The sequence below is a fragment of the Erpetoichthys calabaricus genome, chromosome 13 (assembly GCF_900747795.2).
Source record: "Erpetoichthys calabaricus chromosome 13, fErpCal1.3, whole genome shotgun sequence".
Lineage (NCBI taxonomy): Eukaryota > Metazoa > Chordata > Cladistia > Polypteriformes > Polypteridae > Erpetoichthys > Erpetoichthys calabaricus.
The window spans coordinates 118,851,098-118,871,213 of NC_041406.2; the positions used below are offsets into that span (position 1 = coordinate 118,851,098).

Below are 20,116 nucleotides of genomic sequence, written 5' to 3' on the forward strand. Positions count from 1 at the left end.
CCATGCCATACACATCTCAAGCTATAAATGCAATAAGCATAAATTGGTATCACAATTCATTTTTTCACTAGGTCTATGTAAAGCACATGTTTGTTAAGATACTTCTCTTATTTTACTACTCATTTGCTAGGTTTAAGAATTCAAACAACCCTATAGGGACAAAGGAAGTTAACAAAATATCTTGTGAAATAAAGACATAACAGAATAGCATTCTCAAAGTCACTATTCCAATTCAGGGTCATGGGGAGAAATAGCTTTTTCCAGCAGTGCTGGTCATGAAGTAGGAAAAGGCACTGGACAGGGAGGAGTCAATTAAAGGGCTTACTAACACACACATCCTTCAGCTACACTTGGGTCAATCTGGAATCACTAATTAACCAAACCTATATGTTTTTGGGAATGTGGAATGAGAACTGGAGTACCTGGAGAACAACTCACACAGACACAGGGAGAATGTACAATCGCCACATAGACAACAACCTGACATATGCTTTGAACCCAGGATGCTGGTTCCATGAGTTGTCATTGCTACCTATTATGTCACCATACTATCCATGAACTAAAGACAGCATTCACTTGTTTTCTTCATTTAATAGTTATTTCCCAAAGAGTTCAGTCTGTACTAAACAGCCCGATTTTAAAGAATGAATGTAAGTATAACAAGGGGGCTTTGCCCTGCTCGCTTCACTTGCCAACACCCAGGCCTGTGCTTATGAGCTAGCCTCTTTGTGGTTCTGCCGCTCGCGTATGGGGATGTGGATGTACAATATAGATTTTTATTTTCATGGGAATTGTTACATATGCATAATAGAACTATTTTACATTACAGCGAGTAATTAACCATATTACAAAATAGTAAAATGTAATAATTTGAAAGTAAAATATGTTTCATGTTGTGCTACAGTTATTAGTTGAGTAATACAATTTCATTCTGTTCAGCTTTGAAATTAACATGCAAATACTTTTTAAACTTACACTTTTACTGTAAAACTTCAGTAAAAACTATTTTTTTTATTAAATTTTCGGTAATATCACATTGAATTTTGATTCTGTTTTTGAACTTTCATCGTGACAATGCAATGCATAACTGCCCGTGATTGAATTTTGTTTCTTTCTCTCTATTAAATAAAACAACTTTTTCGAATGTTTGGCTCTGAGATTTGTTAATTGTCTCTGCAAAAGCTATTCTAACAGGAAATTGTTAACGTTTTAATATGAATGGCATATCAAGATCTCCTTTGTTGTCTAATGTTATCCATGGAAGATTTACTACATTACCTTTCTTGGATACATCCTTCTTTCTATAGTAATTTGTGCAGTGGAAAACCAGACGGTGTTAACGGTTGTAGATATTCTACGGGACATTGTAAGTTGATGTTTTCATGTTCCGCACGATCACCACCAACTGTTTCAGCATAGTCTATTGATACGCATTTAACCAATTTGCTGTGTAACCGATCGAGGTTTTTGGCGTTAATTCATTTGACTTCATCGTTTCTTGGTGCTTAGATTGTCCGCGTAGTCATTTTTTCTGCTGATAACCCTTCGTGATGAAATTCTTCAATAAGATTTGGACATAATAAGTCTTCTTTAATTGGGAACTTAAAAGTGAGGAAAACGTTAAAATTTATAAGAGCTGAGAGAGCAGGAACTGTGTCTGACAAAAGCATTCACATGAATGAGAGATGAAAGTACCGTGTGCGTGGTTGAATATGGTTGAGAGGAGGGCGTGACTTGAAAAAATCTCATGGGACTTGAAAAAATCTCTTCAATAAAGTCCTGTCTCGTCGCAGGATTTTTTTTTATATAATAGAGAGATAGAATGCATCATCACTATAAAAGTTCATAGTACCGAAAGTAAGTCATCTTTTTATCTTGTACCCAATGCCAATAGAACAGATTTACTCTCACCATGAACAAGTATGACAATAGTGGCTATCTGATAGACAGTAAGGTGTAGTTACTCAATATGTGACAATAAGCAACTCAATAAACCTATCTGTGCCTTAACTGTAGAAAATATCTCTGAACAGTTGTCAGGTATCCTGATATGCAAAATAAGATTTTGGCTGAGATCTTTACTTGTGACACCAACCTTGAACTGGATAGTGTAAGTTGCCTTGGATCAAGTTACCAAGTAAAATAACAATAATAATATTATAAATCTGGTGCTTCCTTTTCTTGCTATATGGTTGTGAGACATGGACATTATCCAGTGACCTGAGACAAAGACTGGACTCCTTTGGTACTGTGTCTCTTTGGAGAATCCTTGGGTATCGCTGGATTGACTTTGTGTAAAATGAGTGGTTGCTCATGGAGTCCCGAATAAGGCACATTACCTATATTGTGAGGGAGTGTCAGTTACTGTACTATGGCCATGTGGAACGATTCCCAGAGGATGAGCCATCTTGCAGAATCCTCACTGCTGAGGACCTGAGTGGCTGGACCAGGCCAAGGGGACACCCATGTAACACCTGGCTGGAGCAGATAGAGGGTCATTTCCAGAGGGTAGGACTGGACCTCATGTCTGCCTGGGGGGTTGCCAACCAGGATCCCAAGCTGTTTTGTTGTGTGCTGGGTGTGGCAACGTACTGTACCAGTGCATGCTCCCCGACCTGACCTGATATTCAGAATACAAGAACTACTGATTTTCATACGGCTCTCACATGACAAAAACATGACAGTTTAAAGAATGCTATAGTTTCCTGGACTTGATTCCCACATAGTGTTTGTTTCTGGTTAGGATTAATCTTCCCCCTGCAATCCTAACTGCAGTTATATAAAAAATATGAGGGTGCACATACAGTTGCTAATAAAAATTATAATGTTTCATATTAGTAATTCTGACTCCGTGATTTATGAATACAGTAGAACACGTTTTATTTTACATAGTGCTTAGATATATTGAAAAAGTACCCCGAAGGATTCAGAGGTTTAAAGATATTTTGCAAGACAAAAAAACAAGCATGTGGAGTACTTAGTCTCCAGCAAGAGCACAAAGAATCATATTTCTAGATTACAAAAACAATTTATTTCTTGTACATAGCTCAAAATCACACAAGGAGTTCCACAATGGGCTTTAACAGGCCATGTTTTTTGACAGCCTCCCAGTCTTGACTCCCAAAGAAAACAAGAAAAGGCAACTCAGAGACAGACCCCTTTCCAGAACTAGATGGCCAATCGATTATTGCTATCTCATGAATATAATACAATAGCACAATAGTAATAGTAAAAACTATAAAGTAAAATGCAAAAATAGATTATATCACTCACTAAATGCAGAACTATCATACATAAAGATACAGATTTGTTCAGAGTCCTGGAGACTTTGGCTAAAAAGCTACCTCCCCCTACTAGCCATTCCACAGCTGAGTCAGTGCTGAGCCGGCCAACTTGATGAAAGGATCCTTTCACCCAATGATTCCAATGATCCTTTATAATAGATGACTTTTCATAGACAACTTGGCAGTAGGACAGTGGCATGAAGTGCCACATGTCAGTACAGAGAACAGAAACAGAGTAGCCGAGCATTAGTAAGAAATCATAACTATCATATTACTTATGTTTTTGTACTAATGACTAATAACAGAGATGCAGTATGCACAGCTAATCAGCTGCTCTATTCAGGGTATGCTAAACTAAATTAGTGAGTATTCAGCCCGGAAACAAAATCTGAGACTGAAGGGACATCTCTTATAGTAGCGAGCAGACCATCGCATAGCTTTGGGGCCCTGTAAACTAAAAGATCGACTTCCCACAGTTATTTTACTGATCTTTGTTATCATAACCAGACTGCCATCTTGAGTTCTTAATGTGTGCTCTGGTATGTAAGAAATGATAAGTTCAAACAAGTAAGCAGGATCTTGGCCATTTAAATGCCCGTATTTTAACTGGGAGGCAGTGTAAGGATTTAAGAACTAGAGTTATGTGTTAGTATTTTCCTGTTCTTATAACAATTCCTGCAGCATCCTTTTCAATTATGTAAGCTGTATAAAGAAAAATATGAAGAGCCAGTTAACACTGTATTGCAGTAGTCAATCCTACTAGAAATATATGTATTAATTTCTCTGTACCTTGCATACTTAAAAAAAATGCCTTAATTTCCCACCATTTATAACATGGAAAAAATATGTTTTGGACAGTTCTGTAATGTGCGCTTTAAATGACAGATTCCAACTGTGTCAAATAATGACAAAACAGTGTTGCGATCAGCAACATTGCCTCCAATAATTAACACTTCTGTTTTGTTTGTATTTAAAGACATATGATTCTTGTTTAACCGCTCTTTTAACTCACATTCAATTAAGGAAAACATTGGAGAAATGTCATTTGGACTAAAAGAATGGTATAACCGGGTGTCATTTGCATTTGAGTGAAAATTAACCCTTTCATTAACAGGGAATGCACAAACCAGTGTGTTTTTTCGGGGGCCGGTCCCAAGCCCAGATAAATGGGGAGGGTTACGTCAGGAAGGGCATCCGGTGTAAAATTTTGTCAGATCAATATGCGGACAACGATACAAATTTCCATACTGGATCGGTCGAGGATCGGATTAACAATGGCTGCCACCAGTACTATTAGCCAACAGGGTGCTGGCAGAAACTGGGCTATTGTTGGCTGAAGAAGGAGAAGAAGAGGGGGGAGACGTGTCCAGAGGCAGAAGGACAGGAGGATCGGAGGTGGATTCAAATTGTTCTATCATGGTGTGGATGGTAGGGGAAGTGGGGTAGGAATTATTCTAAAGGAGAAGTATGTCAAGAGTGTTTTGGAGGTGAAAAAAGTGTCAGACAGAGTAATGATTATGAATCTAGAAACTGAAGATGTGATGATGAATGTTGTTAATGCATATGCATTGGGTTGGGTTGGGTGTTCGATGGATGAGAAATAAGATTTCTGGAGTGAGTTGGATGAGGTGATGGACAGTGTACCAAAGGGACAGAAAGTGGTGATAGGAGCTTATTTCAATGGAAATGTTGGTGAAGGGAACAGAGGAGATGAGGAGGTGATGGATAGGTATGGTGTCAAGGAGAGGAATGAAGAAGCTCAGAGGATAGTGGATTTTGCAGAAAGGGTTTAGGTCAGGGGACTGAAACGGCCATGGCAGAACTTTAATTTTGTGCTCAGTCAACCATTACAGTGTTGATTTGGACATGTGTTTCAGATCATTATCCTGCTGAAAGATCCAATGACCACCCAGTTTTAGTTTCCTGGCGAAGGCAGCCAGGTTTTGATTTAAAATCTCCTGATATTTCATGGAATCCATGATGACATGTACCCTAACAATGTTTCTAGGGCCTTTGGAGGAAAAACAGCCTCACAACATCACAGAACCTCCACCATATTTAACAGCTGGGACAAGGTTCTTTTCATTATAGCCATCCTTCTTTTTACACCAAACCCACTTTGCGCGTTTATTGCCAAAATGTTCAATTTTTGTTTCATCAGACCATAGAACACGGTTCCAGTCAAAGCTGTAGTAATGTTTTACAAAGTCCAGGCGCATATGTTTGTGGATAACTGACAGAAAAGGCTTCTTTCTGGCATACCTTCCAAATGATCTGTAGGCATGGAGGTGCAGTCTGATGGTGGTTCTGAACACCTGACCACCCCAGGATTTTACTTTTTCTTGCAATTCCCCAACAGTGATCCTTGGAGATATTATTGCCTCTCTTACCATCCTTCTCACTGTATGTGGGGGTGGAATAAACATGGGTCCTCTTCCAGGCAAGTTTGTCACAGTTTCAGTTGATGACCACATTTTTTTTTATTATTGCCCATACAGTAGAAATGTGCATTTTCAGGCGAGTAGCTGGTTTTTTTTTTTATAACCATTCCCTGAGATATGAAAGGCAACATTCTTCTCCCTCATTTGGATTGAATGTTCTTGTTTCTTTGCCATGATGATGGCTGGATAAGGAAATTTGGTTCTGTGTCTCCTCACAGTTGTATCCCAGTTAATCAGGAAGTCATTGATTTCAGCTGGAAAGTTCCTATACACTCCAATCAATTTAACAATGTCCAATTTAAATAGGAAACATGCTTCAGTTACATTGTTTCACATTCATTTTCAAGGGTGCCAACAATTGTGGCATATGTGTTTTTGTTAAAAAATATTTATTTCTTGATGAGGGCTTTTTCTTTTAATGAACATGTTTCATTTGAAAGTCAGATGTTTCTCACTTTTTCAGTGCAAGATGATGGTTCTTCAGCAAACAGTGATTTTTTTCTAACCCTTCTTACTAATTTTTACGAGGGGTGCCAATAATAGTAAAGGGCACTCTATGTATATTAATTCTGGGAAGGGATACAAGTCAATTTCATTATATTTTTCTTTGTTTCTTTTTTTCTTTTATTCTAAAACTGTGCCAACTAGCAAAGCCTGTACAATTTTCAGTATTTTCCTTTGATTTGTATTGTTTTTTTAACCCCTCCCCCTTTCTTTCCTTCACGTTCAGTATGGTACACAGACACAAAACATCAAAACAAGAAGCACCTTTTCTCAGTTTCAACTGGTTAAATGTGTGCTTCTTACGTAGGATCCTAGTACATAAAAATGTTTAGGAAATGCTACTGTAGCCATTTTCAAACCACAGAAATCCAAATGATACTCACAGTCAGTCTCTTTCCAGATCCCAGCTTCTGTTGCTCAGATTCAGCTCTACAATCAACATCTGTGGCAACAGCAAGAGTCTGATACCTAAAGCAAAAGACAAAAGTAGAGTATAAAGGTTGCAGCTGAGTGTAGGTGGCATGTCTAAATCATGTTACTGTCCATGCACTATTAAGCCATTATACAGTTTTCTCATTACACCTTCCACATTTTTATTATGGTGTACCAGCTACTGGTTAAAGACCTTTTCTAGAAATCATATCGTGAAAGGTTAAAAAAACCTGGTTGTGCAGTGAGCCACTCTAACAGCAAGAGATCACATTATCTTGGTTTGTTCTTTCTTGACTATGACCCTTGGCCCAGCAGTTTTATATTCAGTACAAACAATTTCCCCTTTGTACACACATATAGTAAGATGTTCATTGCAACAGCTGTCCTTTCAGGCCGATTTAAATTTAAAATAAGTTTTAAACAGAAAATAATTTGAGTAATACAATACATATGAGTAAGCAAATGTGCCTGAGTTTGCTTACTCATATGTACTGTTGCAAATTACTTCTGCTTTTGTATCTCCGTCATAAACAGACATGGCTGTATCTGATACAACAAACAAATGTCATGATTGCTTCACAAGAAAACTGGGAAAGGGTGACAAGTTCATGTCTGAACAAAACCTTTGCTTAAAAGATATCTTGCATCTTAGAAACCCAGTCCAGTAAGAACTGCTCAGCAGAAACACATGTGATACAGATTAATGATAACAACATGTTCTACTTTACAGAAAAATAAAGAAATGTAATGGAAATTTTAACTAATACAAAACCTTTCACTTATCACTCATTTAACAAATGTCAGATGGAGCAATAGTGCATCATAACTTCACAAATTAACTCAAAACTTTACATCTAGCCTTTTTATGTATTTATTATTTCTGACCTGTTCGCTTTGCAGCTTTCTCAATTCAATATCTTGCACTCTACGGATGTGATTCTTGGCGTACATGTTAAAAACGTCATTTTTTTCTTTTACCACTGAAGTATTTCAAGAAATTAACTTCTGAAACATATCTGCCTCCCTGACCATAAAGGAAGTAGTGCAAGATATAATAGCCACTTATCTTCCTGCCATGTCCCTCGTGGAAAACACAAAATGGCTCTACACAAAGTTTTGGAGGTGAGAAAGGAATCACAAAATACAACATTCATACTTGTGCGAGTATAACTGGGTGGGAACGACTAAAAGCGTGTCATATAGCCAGAGAATCTTGAAATGGATTTATGTAACATTACTGTTAAAAAAGAATTACAGCAGCCTTGTGCTTCCATGCCTACAGGGGCATTATTCAAAAACACATCAAACAAAGCATAGCAAGTCTCATTTTGCTAGGAGGCCTAATGAGTCAGAAAAACAAACAAAAAATGCTTATTTTATAAAGTATAGTGTTTTCCTGCAAATAAATGCCTTTTATAAGTACACTGATTTACTGTTTTTAACCAAATGGAACACATATAGGTTAACCAGTTTACTCCTGAGTCACACTGAATTGTAGGTAAATATTGAGCCAACCTTGCCTTTTTAATTTCATAATCTTAGCATTATGTTATACTGTCTGCCTGAATGACACTTTTCCATTTCAACACATCTGGTTAATGCTTTTACACCATCATAACATTCATGTTTACAGCATATCCTTCACAATATCATATAAACAGCAAGCTAGTAGTACTTCAATTATATTCTGTTTCTGATTTGTTATTCAAGATTAAGGATTCATTTCGAGTGGCAAAAAGCTGGTCTGCTGTCATTAAATTTCATACTAACTTGTAGTTTTCAACTTGTCGAAGAGAAGAGACAGTAATGAAGGCATCTGTGCGAGGATTATAAGACAAAGGACCCGGCAGGAGGAAACCAGGCAAGAACCTACTGAAGGAAAAGCTCTCCTGCTCAAAGAACATCAATATGCCATCCATTGACTGAATACAGATGAAGTCACGGCCTGAAAGGGGAACAAAAGGTCTAGTATTAGTAATACTATATACCAATAATCCATACTGAGGATCTGAATGGATTATAAAAATTAATTAATAAATACTTTAAAATATGAAATTTCACAATTTCATTACTGTGTGGCTTTTGATGCATACATTTGATACATACTACATACATTGCACATAAATTACCTAGTTAGCATAAATCATCTTATCCTCAGATATCATAAAATGCATATGTTGCGAATTTGTTGTCTTTACATGACACATTCTCATGTCCATTATACAAACAAATGCTGTCAAAAACAAAATTACACAAAGTCTTGCATTTCACAGAATCTAGAGGTATAGCTGTATGACTTTCCCTGGCCAGCAATGCAGAAGCATTCTGTCATTTCCACACCCCCACCACGTGGACACAACCACCTTGAGTTGTGCTTACCTATTTGTCTGGCTTGGCTGTACCTTTACATTCGGATGCGCCAAATAAATAACATGTCTACTGTGGAAGCATGGACAAGCTACAATAGTCTTATAGTTTCTCAATGTCACTTTGTTCTGTCCCTTGTCATTAGCAAAGAAATTAGAAACTATTCCCATACATCATTTGTGACCATTTATATAAATCATACTCCCAGTTTGCCAGCCAACATTGGTTTGGGACTGGGTTTGTCAAAATGTGGAAATTTCCAACCTCAATACAACACTCTGAAATTGGGATATTAAAATCCAAGAAATTTAGTAAACAATTTATTCAAAGAACTGGAAGCATGTAAACGTTTAAATCTCAAACGTGTAAATGTTAAATTACAGCAAAATAAAAAGACTAAATGTTTGTCTCATTTCTGGGGAACTCTGCTTAGCACTGGAAGATCATGTGGAACACACTGTGCCTCTAGAATGTCTGCTAGCATGATATAAAGACTCTGCAATTTATTCTATGTCTTATGCTTATGCTGGTTGTTGGTGCTTAAAGGTTGGTAGCTGGGGTTTCAAATGTTCTCATGTTTATTAATAGGAAGCCTTTCTCTTTGTCCCTGTTTTCATCCCTTCTTTCTGTTCTACTGGATGCTTTCTCTCCCGCGATCAATCAGTACTAGGGCAGACATGAACTGAGTTATAAAGTAGGTTGTCACACCCAGTTGATTCTGTCTGTTTGTTTATTGTCAGTCATTTTAATTTAATGTGTGAAAAGAGGAATAAAGTAAAATGGAATTTGAATAGCAGACGGGGTAAACTTTATTTAGCTGGATAAGACTTATTTACACAATACACAGTATGATATCTCTTCTTTTACATGCACAGCTCACACCTCACATACAATAAATACAAAGAAGTGACCTATGCAAGGAAGGACCACTCTTACAAATATTGATCATTCCTTTGGTGAGAGATTCCACATACTATTCAATGGAGATACACTCCTGTGTACCTCTATAATACATCTAAAGCAGCAATGATTGCTGCCACATGTCACTAGAATATGAAAGTGCAGGTTCAAATTACTCTATAAAAGAAAACTAAAGCCGTAAAACAAGACAAAAAGCATGCAGGTTTACATTTGGAAAGTAACCATGTCACCACTCCAGCAGGAACAAAGAGAAAAAAGTGAAGGAGCACAAACTCTCTTAAAATGCAACATTTTAAAAACTCAAAGATTCTTTTTCAAAAACTAAAACTCATTGTGCATGAGTTGCAAAATGTAAGCAAATGTAAACAATGGCAAGATGGCATCGACATCTCACGAGGGAGCGAAGCGAGTGCAGAAAACAAATGTTTTGCGCATTATCACTGAGTCTGACATTTGTTGAGAGTGATCAGGAGATCGAACAAGAGAGTGAGGAACTGGCATCAGCTGATCAGGACACCAGCCGATGCCGCCCCAGCTGAGCGCATTCGTGCACCTATGGCAAGGTTCGTGTGGGAGGAATACCTAGACATTGATCCGTGGGAGCCAAACTGGCTACCGGACTTCACAAGAAAGTATAGCTTGCTGATGGACTCGACAGATTACCAGCCGCTGGACTACTTCAGGCTGTTCTTTCCTGAAGCTGCCTTTCAGCTACTGTCAGAAGAGACAAACAGGTATGCAGAGCAATTGTTTGAATCGAGGGCTGTACTTGCACCGCATTCTCGTTTTTCAAACTGGAAACCCACAACAAAACACGAGATGAAGGGCTTTGTGGAATTACAAATATAGATGGGACTAGACTGGCGATATAACTTCAGGGAGCATTGGTCCAAACGTGCTTTGTCCCCTGGTGGCTTTAGAAAGATTATGCTGTGTAATGATAGGTACGTGCTCCTGCAAAGTGATTGTGAGCAACTGAGCTTCATAAATTCTGACACTAGCGATGAGGAGTTCTTGGGGTTTCCATAAAACTAGAAGAGTGCTTGAACCTTAAAGTCTCTCCTTATTTGTTAATGACAGTGATGATGTTTCTTAATACCGCTGTTGAATTTACATAGTTGAAATATTATTCTGCTATATTTTATTAAACATATTAGTACACCATTTGGTTCAGAATATTTTTCTTCTTGTTTTCCTCCTCTAAACCTAGGTGCGTCTAATGGTCAGGTGCGTCTTATGGTGCAAAAAATACGGTAATGGTTCATAGCTGAAGCATTAAAAAGGTGTCCTGCACTATATTCAAGTCCGCTCATTACTTTTTTTTTTTTTATCTAACCATATTCATATCGCTTGTTAACTTAGTAGTTGCTTGGTAAAAATCCTAACTTACTTATCAGAATTTTTAAGTTGCTGTGAATAAAAATATCTCCTGGATAAAATTTATAATGATGAATACTTTAAGATTATTATAATGCAACATTCATTTACATCATTTGAGAGACACAAATAAATTCACAGTGCTTCAGTTTATATATATCCTGAACTTAAGGAACGAAAAGCCACATAGCATTACAAAATTCCAAGACAAACACTAGATTTAGTTCTCCATATAACAGCTTTTAGTACCAAATCTAGTCAGTTTCTAAAATGCATTATTAAAGTGGAATGACTATATTTAAAATGATTAAACAATCATGGGTGATTTTGTCAGGGTTTCATATACACATTATAGGCAAAGCTAAGTGTGCCTGGTTCTACATTCCTTATGATTACTTTACTATGTATGCACTGAGAATCCCATTTTTGTAAAGAGCTGTGCTTTAAATGTTACTTTCATTTGAAGGCTATAGTATTCACTCACCAGTGCATAAATCAAAAGCATATCATGCTTTGCAGACTCCTGTGAGAATATTAAAAAGAATATTTAAAAAAAAAGTAAGAGTAAAAATATCGTTAATGAAGCACATTGTGACCATGTATGACTTGTAAGGATTGTAGAGCATATGAGAACATGAGGGCAACCAATAAGAAGGATATCAGGGAGGCTAAAAGACAGTTGGAGATTAATATAGCAGATAAGGTGAAAGAAGACCGTAAGAGATTCTTTCAGTATTTCAGTAGTAAAAGAACAGTCAAGGAGGAGGTCAAGTGCATCAGAAATAGTAAAGGGGAATTAAAAGATACAGGCAGTGAAATAGTGGATGCCCTAAACTTACATTTTTCTGAGGTGTTTACAAGTGAGCAAGTGGATAACCTCCCAGAGGTAAACGCGACTACTAAGGAGGTACTGAAGGGTTTGGAAACTGCAGAGGAAGAAGTGCTGCTCAGATTAAATAAGCTGAAATCAAGCAAATCACCAGGACCAGATAATATTTATCCCCAAGTTCTTAAGGAGGCTAGTGAGTACATACGAGGGTTGTCTGGGTTCCGCGCGGAATCACTTGAAATAAGTAGCCAAGGATTTTTTTTCTATTTTCCTCATGTACTTCGATCCTTTTTAAACTTTTTCCAAGTATTCACCGCCAACATCAATGCACTTTTGGGCTCTTCTGACCCGCCCCGCAAGTTGTCAAGGAAAAACTTGCATCATTCCACGCGAGCTTGCTTTTGTTCCACAGTCAGCAGCCTTGGAACCCAACGGGACACATTTCTTTGTAAAGCCAAGATCTCGTCGAATGATGGTGTCGATAGCATACCGGGTCATCCCAAGTTCCAGGGCAATTTTCCTGATGGTCACACAACCATCTTCTTCCAGGAACTCCTTCACACGATCAGCATTTCTGCCATCAGTCGAACTTTGCGGTTTCGGTTCATGTTCTTCATCGTCAAAGTTGAAGTGGCCTGTGCTGAAGCGTTGGAACCACTTAAAAACCATCGTCTTCTTTGGAGCATTCTTCTTGAAGATGCGAGAAAGTTTTTGGCAGCACTCTTTAGCTGTTAAACCATCAGAAAAGTCGTAAAAAATCATCACTCGAAAGTCACGCACGCACGGAGTCGGGAGCTTCGCCGCTAGCGCTGGCTGCACACTCTCAGTTCGTTTGCTTCTCATGTTCATTCTGAAGGAAGAGAGGGAGCAAAACATCTGAACAAAAACATGCAACCACTTGAATAATCCCTCTACACAGCAGAACAGGTTTCAACAGGCTGACACTCGACAAACGATAAAATTCCGCACGGAAACCAGACAACCCTCGTATATAAACCCTTGATACATATTTTTATGAAGTCACTGCGCACTGGAGAGATTCCGAAGGACTGGAAAATGGCAAATATCATCCCATTATATAAAAGGGGTGATAGGGCAGATCCAAGCAACTATAGGCCAGTAAGCTTAACATGCATCACAGGCAAATTAATGGAAGGAATTATTAAGGATAAGATTGAGCAACACCTGGCAAGGACAGGAGTTATTAGGAACAGTCAGCATGGGTTCAAAAGAGGTAGGTCATGTTTTACTAATATGCTGGAATTCTATAAGGAGGCAACAAAAGGATACGATCAAAGTGGAACATATGATATTATTTATCTTAACTTTCAGAAAACATTTGATAAGGTGCCACATGAGAGAACGGGCATCAAATTAATAGAAGTGGGAGTTCAGGGTAATGTTTTTAGATGGGTGCAGAATTGGCTCAGACACAGGAAGCAGAGAGTGATGGTGCGAGGAACCTCTTCAGAATTGGCTGATGTTAAGATTGGTGTTCCACAGGGGTCAGTGCTAGGACCGCTGCTATTTTTAATATATATAAATGATTTAGATAGGAATATAAGTAACAAGCTGGTTAAGTTTGCAGATGATACCAAGATAGGTGGATTAGCAGATAATTTGGAATCCGTTATATCATTACAGAAGGACTTGGATAGCATACAGGCTTGGCAGATTTGTGGCAGATGAAATTTAATGTCAGTAAATATAAAGTATTAAACATAGGAAGTAAAAATGTTAGGTTTGAATACACAATGGGTAGTCGGAAAATCGAGAGTACACCTTATGAGAAGGACTTAGGAGTCATAGTGGACTCTAAGCTATCGACTTCCCGACAGTGTTCAGAAGCCATTAAGAAGGCTAACAGAATGTTAGGTTATATAGCGCGATGTATGGAGTACAAGTCCAAGGAGGTTATGCTCAACCTTTATAATGCACTGGTGAGGCCTCATCTTGAGCACTGTGTGCAGTTTTGGTCTCCAGGCTACAAAAAGGACATACCAGTGCTAGAAAAGGTATAGAGAAGAGCAACTGGGCCATTTCCATGGCTACAGAGGTTGAATTATGAGGAAAGATTAAAAGAGCTGAGCCTACACAGCTTAAACAAAAGAAGATTAAGAAGTGACATGACTGAAGTGTTTAAAATTATGAAGGGAATTAGTACAGTGGATCGAGGCTGTTATTTTAAAATGAGTTCATCAAGAGCACGGGGACACAGTTAGAAACTTGTTAAGGGTAAATTTCGCACAAACATTAGGAAGTTTTTCTTTACACAAAGATCAATAGACACTTGGAATAAGCTAGCAAGTAGTGTGGTAGACAGTGATACTTTAGGGACTTTCATAACTTCACTTGATGTTTTTTTAGAAGAAATAAGTGGATAGGACTGGCGAGCTTTGTTGGGCTGAATGGCCTGTTCTTGTCTAGTGTTCTAATCTCCTTTTCATGGCTGATTTTATAGCTTGCTATACTAAACAAGGACTTACTCACCCAGCCATTGGTTCTAGAGCAAAGACAATATGGTGCACCAGTGTGGGATTTTGATGGTTCTTAGATTTACACAATGGGTGCCAAAGTACTGCTATGACGGATTTGCTTTTGTTCTTGATGTTGCCACCGCTGGTACAGTTACCATGATAATAAAGCATAAAAATATACAAACTGTGAGAATAGCGCTATATAGCGCCTGACCCGGCACAGACTGACACAGAGGCACGTGTAAAAACACAAGAAGACTTTATTTTTCTTCAGCTGGAGGGCACGTCTTCCCCATGAACCCTCCAGCCACAACAAAGTCCCAACAAGCACTTTTAAATCACCACAACACTCCAGTTTTGCACCACCACTCATTCTTGGCAACCTCGTCCTCTTCCTCCCAATTCTGACCCTGAGTGGTGGTTGCCAGCCCTTTTTACAGCCCACCTGGAAGTGCTCCAGGTGCTTGATCACCTGCTTCTGATTGCACTTCCAGGCAGGGCTGTAGAGTTGTCCAGGCCGGCTCAGGGATCCATGCAGCACTTCCTGGGGGCCACCCCAGGTCCCAACAGGGCTGTGGAGAACTCCATCTCCCATGGAGCCCAGCTGGAAACTGAGGCACCATCCTCAGCCAGGGAGGCTGCCACCAAGCGTCCCGGAGGAGGTATTGAGCAGTACATGATGGCTCCCCCGGAACATGTGTAGAAGGGGCATGCCCGCCACAATACAAACATACATTTAATGCCAAGAATCGTTCACTTCATTTTGAATAAATCTGAATATTTATTTATTTTTTATTTGGATATTCAAACCTCATTTTTTGGCTAATTGACAGCCCTATTATGTATACAATACATGGGTAAAATTTTCTGTCAAAAGAATAACTGAGCAGGAAAGTACATCTGATAACGGATTTTATTGATACAGAAAAACATTACTGGTACCATTTCAACATCAACACATTAGAAACAATATTTTTCAACAAATCAATATTTTTGCTACACGATTACTCCATCTGATATTAAAAAAACTGCAGGACTGTGCTCGCATACAACATCTTTACAATTCTATTACCTCAACATAAAATTATAACTCAAAAATCAGGAGGCAATTCCCTGAAATAGTCAGAAGTCATACATTAGGTAGATATGAATAATCTGATATGAAAAATTAAAATTCCTTCTCAGTCTGCATTTTGTTTGCGTTGTTTTCATCCAACTATGATAAATAAAAGAGATTAACCTTACATTTTCTAAGGAACATAAAAATGATATTCAAATATAAACTTATAAGCACACTGCTCATATTGAGATAAAATAGCACATTATAAACCAGGTATTGTAATAAAGTGAAAAGAGAGGAGGGCCTACTTGTCCAGTAACATGTTGTCCGTTTTGGATTAAGAAGACTAACCCCTGGCTATAAAAGATTAAGTGCATGTGCTAATGTGTTTGTAAGACTAGAAGGGACTTAGTCAACCACAGAATCAGAAAACCAACTGAGGCTAAATCCATCTTTCAAACACATCTCTCCATCATGCACACCCTTGTTTCTATACTAAGCTTGTTCCAAATGGCTCTATTCTCTCACACTTTCTTACATTTCAGTTTAAATGCTTTGGGCTTCTTTTTAATTTTAGCTTACCAGATGAGCTAAACTGTAAGACAGCATACTTATGAATAAAATGAATCATTAAAAATACCTGACATTCTGTTCTTTACACATCATTACCAATGTTATGACAATGCAAGATACAGATTGTTCTTACATTTCATTAAGTCATTACTTGCAACACTAAAATAACACAGCCTTTCATTAAATTGTTTATTAAAAAAGGAGAAGTCTCGGCTATGTTTGAAAAAATATTTGTAATGTGCAAAAAAGGCAGACAACCTGTGACAACTAGCATGTCAGGCAAAGGATCAAGCTTGTTAACACTATACAGGCAGTTAGAAAAAAAGTAAATTCCAGACAAGTGCCCTTTCAGCTGCAATGAACCTCATTTGAAAATATCTTGTTGCCTTCCTGGCTTAGGTCAGGTCAGGTAAGACTATGGACACATTGCTAGGTTGGAAATGACAATATCTTTGCATCCTTTGAACAATTACATTCCAAATGTAACCTTCCAGCTACACATTTCTTTCACTGTCTTCAAATTAGAAACTTTGTCAAACTGAACCTGCCCGATTTTCCTCATCTCGTACCCTCCACCATGCTGGAAAAAATACTGCTCAACTTCGAGGACTTAGACACCATTTCTGCAATATATAAAATTTTATTAGAGTCCCTTCCCTTTAAAGATCCAAGAGGACAATGGGAAAAAGATCTCTTAATTAATACATCAGAAAAGGAGTGGAAGGTAGCAATGCAGAGAATTCATTCAAGCTCCATATGCGCAAAGCATAGAATTATTCAACTCAAAATTATATATCGAGCTCATCTGTCTCGCTTAAAACTGTCCAAAATGTTTCCAGGGCAAGACCCAACCTGCGAACGCTGCAACCAAGCTCCTGCCTCACTGGGTCACATGTTTTGGGCATGCACCAAATTAACATCATTTTGGACCAAAATTTTTAAGTGCCTTTCAGACAGCCTTGGTGTCACAATCCCTCCTAACCCACTAATAGCTGTGTTTGGTGTTCTTTGGATTTGAAATGGATAAGGACAAGCAAACTGTGATTGCATTCACTACACTTTTGGCACGCAGACTGATTTTGTTAAATTGGAAGAATCCTAACTCTCCTCTAATAAGTCAGTGGGAAACCGATGTTTTATATTATTTGAAATTGGAAAAAAAGAAATTCTCAGTTAGGGGATCTGTACAGAATTTTTTCAAAACCTGGCAGGATTTAATCAATAATATTTTAGAATAAGAAGAAATAATTATTTCCGCATTTCTTTTCCTTCTCCATTTATCTTTTTTTGCCCTATTAAACTCAATAATTTAGGCATGTTTACAAGCCTTAAGTATTACTCATTTGGCCATGCCCTCCTTCTCAGGGATGGGATTTGATTTGCTTTCAATCCTATTTTTCGTAAAAATTGATCTATATGTACGAAATGATTACAATAAAATTAGTAAAAATAAAAAAAAGGAAATGAAAAGCACAATAAAACAAGTCCACACTGGAAAAAATACATATGCAAAAACCAGACAAAAAAAACAAAAACTTTAAACATTAGTTGTTTTACTTGTATTTAGCAAAATAAAATGTTTATTTGACAAGATTTCTTAAAGTAAGCTAAATAATCATAAATACAAATTTCTGGATAAATCAATATTACTTAAAATAAGGAAAAAAAGATTTAATATCATGATTTAAATACTTTTCACTTGGCTCAGACTTCATTTTCTGCAGTGCAGCAATTACATAAACCAGAGCTGAATAATAAAGTGACCTAGCACTTATGCAGACATATCTGTTATTTCAACTGTGGTTAGTTTCATAGACAGATCAATAAAAAGACTGCTATCCCAAGTGAAACGTTCAGTGTTACAGTGTCCTACATCTAACACAAAACTGAGATATACACCGACATCACACAAAATACACTCAAGTCTTCATATGTAAATAAAATAAACAATCTGTATGCATCTATCTATACTAATAAAAGGCAAAGCCCTCACTGACTCACTCACTCACTCACTGACTGACTGACTTACTCATCACTAATTCTCCAACTTCCCGTGTAGGTGGAAGGCTGAAATTTGGCAGGCTCATTCCTTACAGTTTACTTACAAAAGTTAGGCAGGTTTCATTTCGAAATTCTACACGTAATGGTCATAACTGGAACCTCTTTTTTGTCCATATACTGTAATAGACTGCAGCTCGATGGCCATAGGAGGCGGAGTTGCATATCGCGTCATCACGCCTCCCACGTAATAACGTGAACTGACTGTGAACACAGTACGTAGAAAACAAGGAAGAGCCCCAAAGAGCGCTGAAGAAAACATTCATTACACAATTGAGAAGGCAGCGAAACAATAAGAAGCGAACGAGTGACGCATACAAGCATATTCATAAGTGCAGCTACTGCGGAAACAAAGCACGGTGTAAACCGTAAGTTTAAATTAAGTTTATAGAAACGCTCCCGCTGCCGTTTGCAATACCATATTCGTGACATACAAGTTTAATGAGAAGACACGAGGTATAAACCAGACTTTGGATCACTTTGTAACGGAGTTAAAATTGCTGTAGCGAGAAACTTAAAACACATTACACAATTGACAATGTAGGAAAAGAATATGAAGCGACTGACGCATACAGACATTTTCATGAGTGCAGGTATTTCGGAAACAAAGCACTGTGTAAACCTAAAGTTTAAATTAAGTTCATAGACCTACAAAAGGTTGCCATTGATTTGAGGCAAGATTGCTTTTCTCCTGTACAACTATACGTTGCATTCTCAACAGTAAGCTTGCACGGCTTGGTCATATTACAACCGGAGTGCTGAACTGACAACGTGGTATACAAAGAGAACTATAACAATCGTAATAAACGAACAATAAAACAGCAGAGAACCCGTAGATTAAATAAAAAGGCTGCTTCCTTGGCGAAGCAAGGAAAAAGGATGACCTTATATGGCGTTCGTTTATAAAACAGCGGAGAAGCTGTGTAAAGGCTGCTTCACAAAAAAACAGCAGAGCGCCTTATATGAGCAGGCAGTCAGCTAAAGAAGGGAATCAATAAATAACTATAATCTTAATAAACGAACAAAAAATAACGGAGAATCCACAGATTACATAAAGGAAATGGGTACCTGAACAGAAAAGTGAGTCTCAAATAGCTACACAATAACTATAACAATCGTAATAAACGAACAATAAAACAATACAGAACCGCTAAGCAAGGAGAAAGGACGGCCTTATATGGCGTTCGTTTATAAAACAGCGGACAGGCTGTGTAAAGGCTGCTTCACAAAAAAACAGCAGAGCGCCTTATATGAGCAGGCAGTCAGCTAAAGAAGGGAATCAATAAATAACTATAATCTTAATAAACGAACAAAAAATAGCGGAGAATCCGCGGATTACATAAAGGAAATGGGTACTTGAAGAGAAAAGTGAGTCTCAAATAGCTACACAATAACTATAACAATCGTAATAAACGAACAATAAAACAATACAGAACGGCTAAGCAAGGAGAAAGGACGGCCTTATATGGCGTTCGTTTATAAAACAGCGGAGAGGCTGTGTAAAGGCAGCTTCACAAAAAAACATATCCTTAACAAATTGTTATTGGTATATTTTCCCTCAATTTAAAAAGGTTTTCTTTTCTTCTTAATAAAAATTTAAAAGCAGTACTTCGCTGCTGCGAAGCGAGGGGATTTGCCTATTTATATATATATATATATATATATATATATATATATATATATATATATATATATATATATATGTAGATATGTATATATATTAGTGCTGGGCGGTATACCGGTTCATACCGAAAACCGTTTTTTATTTTTTTTATGATATGGATTTTTCTTAT

The 20,116-nt window shown here is 37.7% G+C and overlaps 1 protein-coding gene across 3 annotated transcripts in view; it reads right to left on the reverse strand.

Annotated features, from left to right (window-relative positions):
• bbs9 (Bardet-Biedl syndrome 9) overlaps positions 1-20,116 on the reverse strand; it is a 425,985-nt gene that overhangs the window by 273,587 nt on the left and 132,282 nt on the right. For all 3 annotated transcript variants that reach the window (XM_051935893.1, XM_051935892.1, XM_051935891.1), the window contains exons 6-7: positions 8,432-8,606; positions 6,613-6,697 (exon numbers count right to left, since the gene is read on the reverse strand). In XM_051935893.1, the coding sequence (XP_051791853.1) occupies positions 6,613-6,697; positions 8,432-8,606 (260 nt within the window). The remainder of the gene's footprint in view (positions 1-6,612; positions 6,698-8,431; positions 8,607-20,116) is intronic.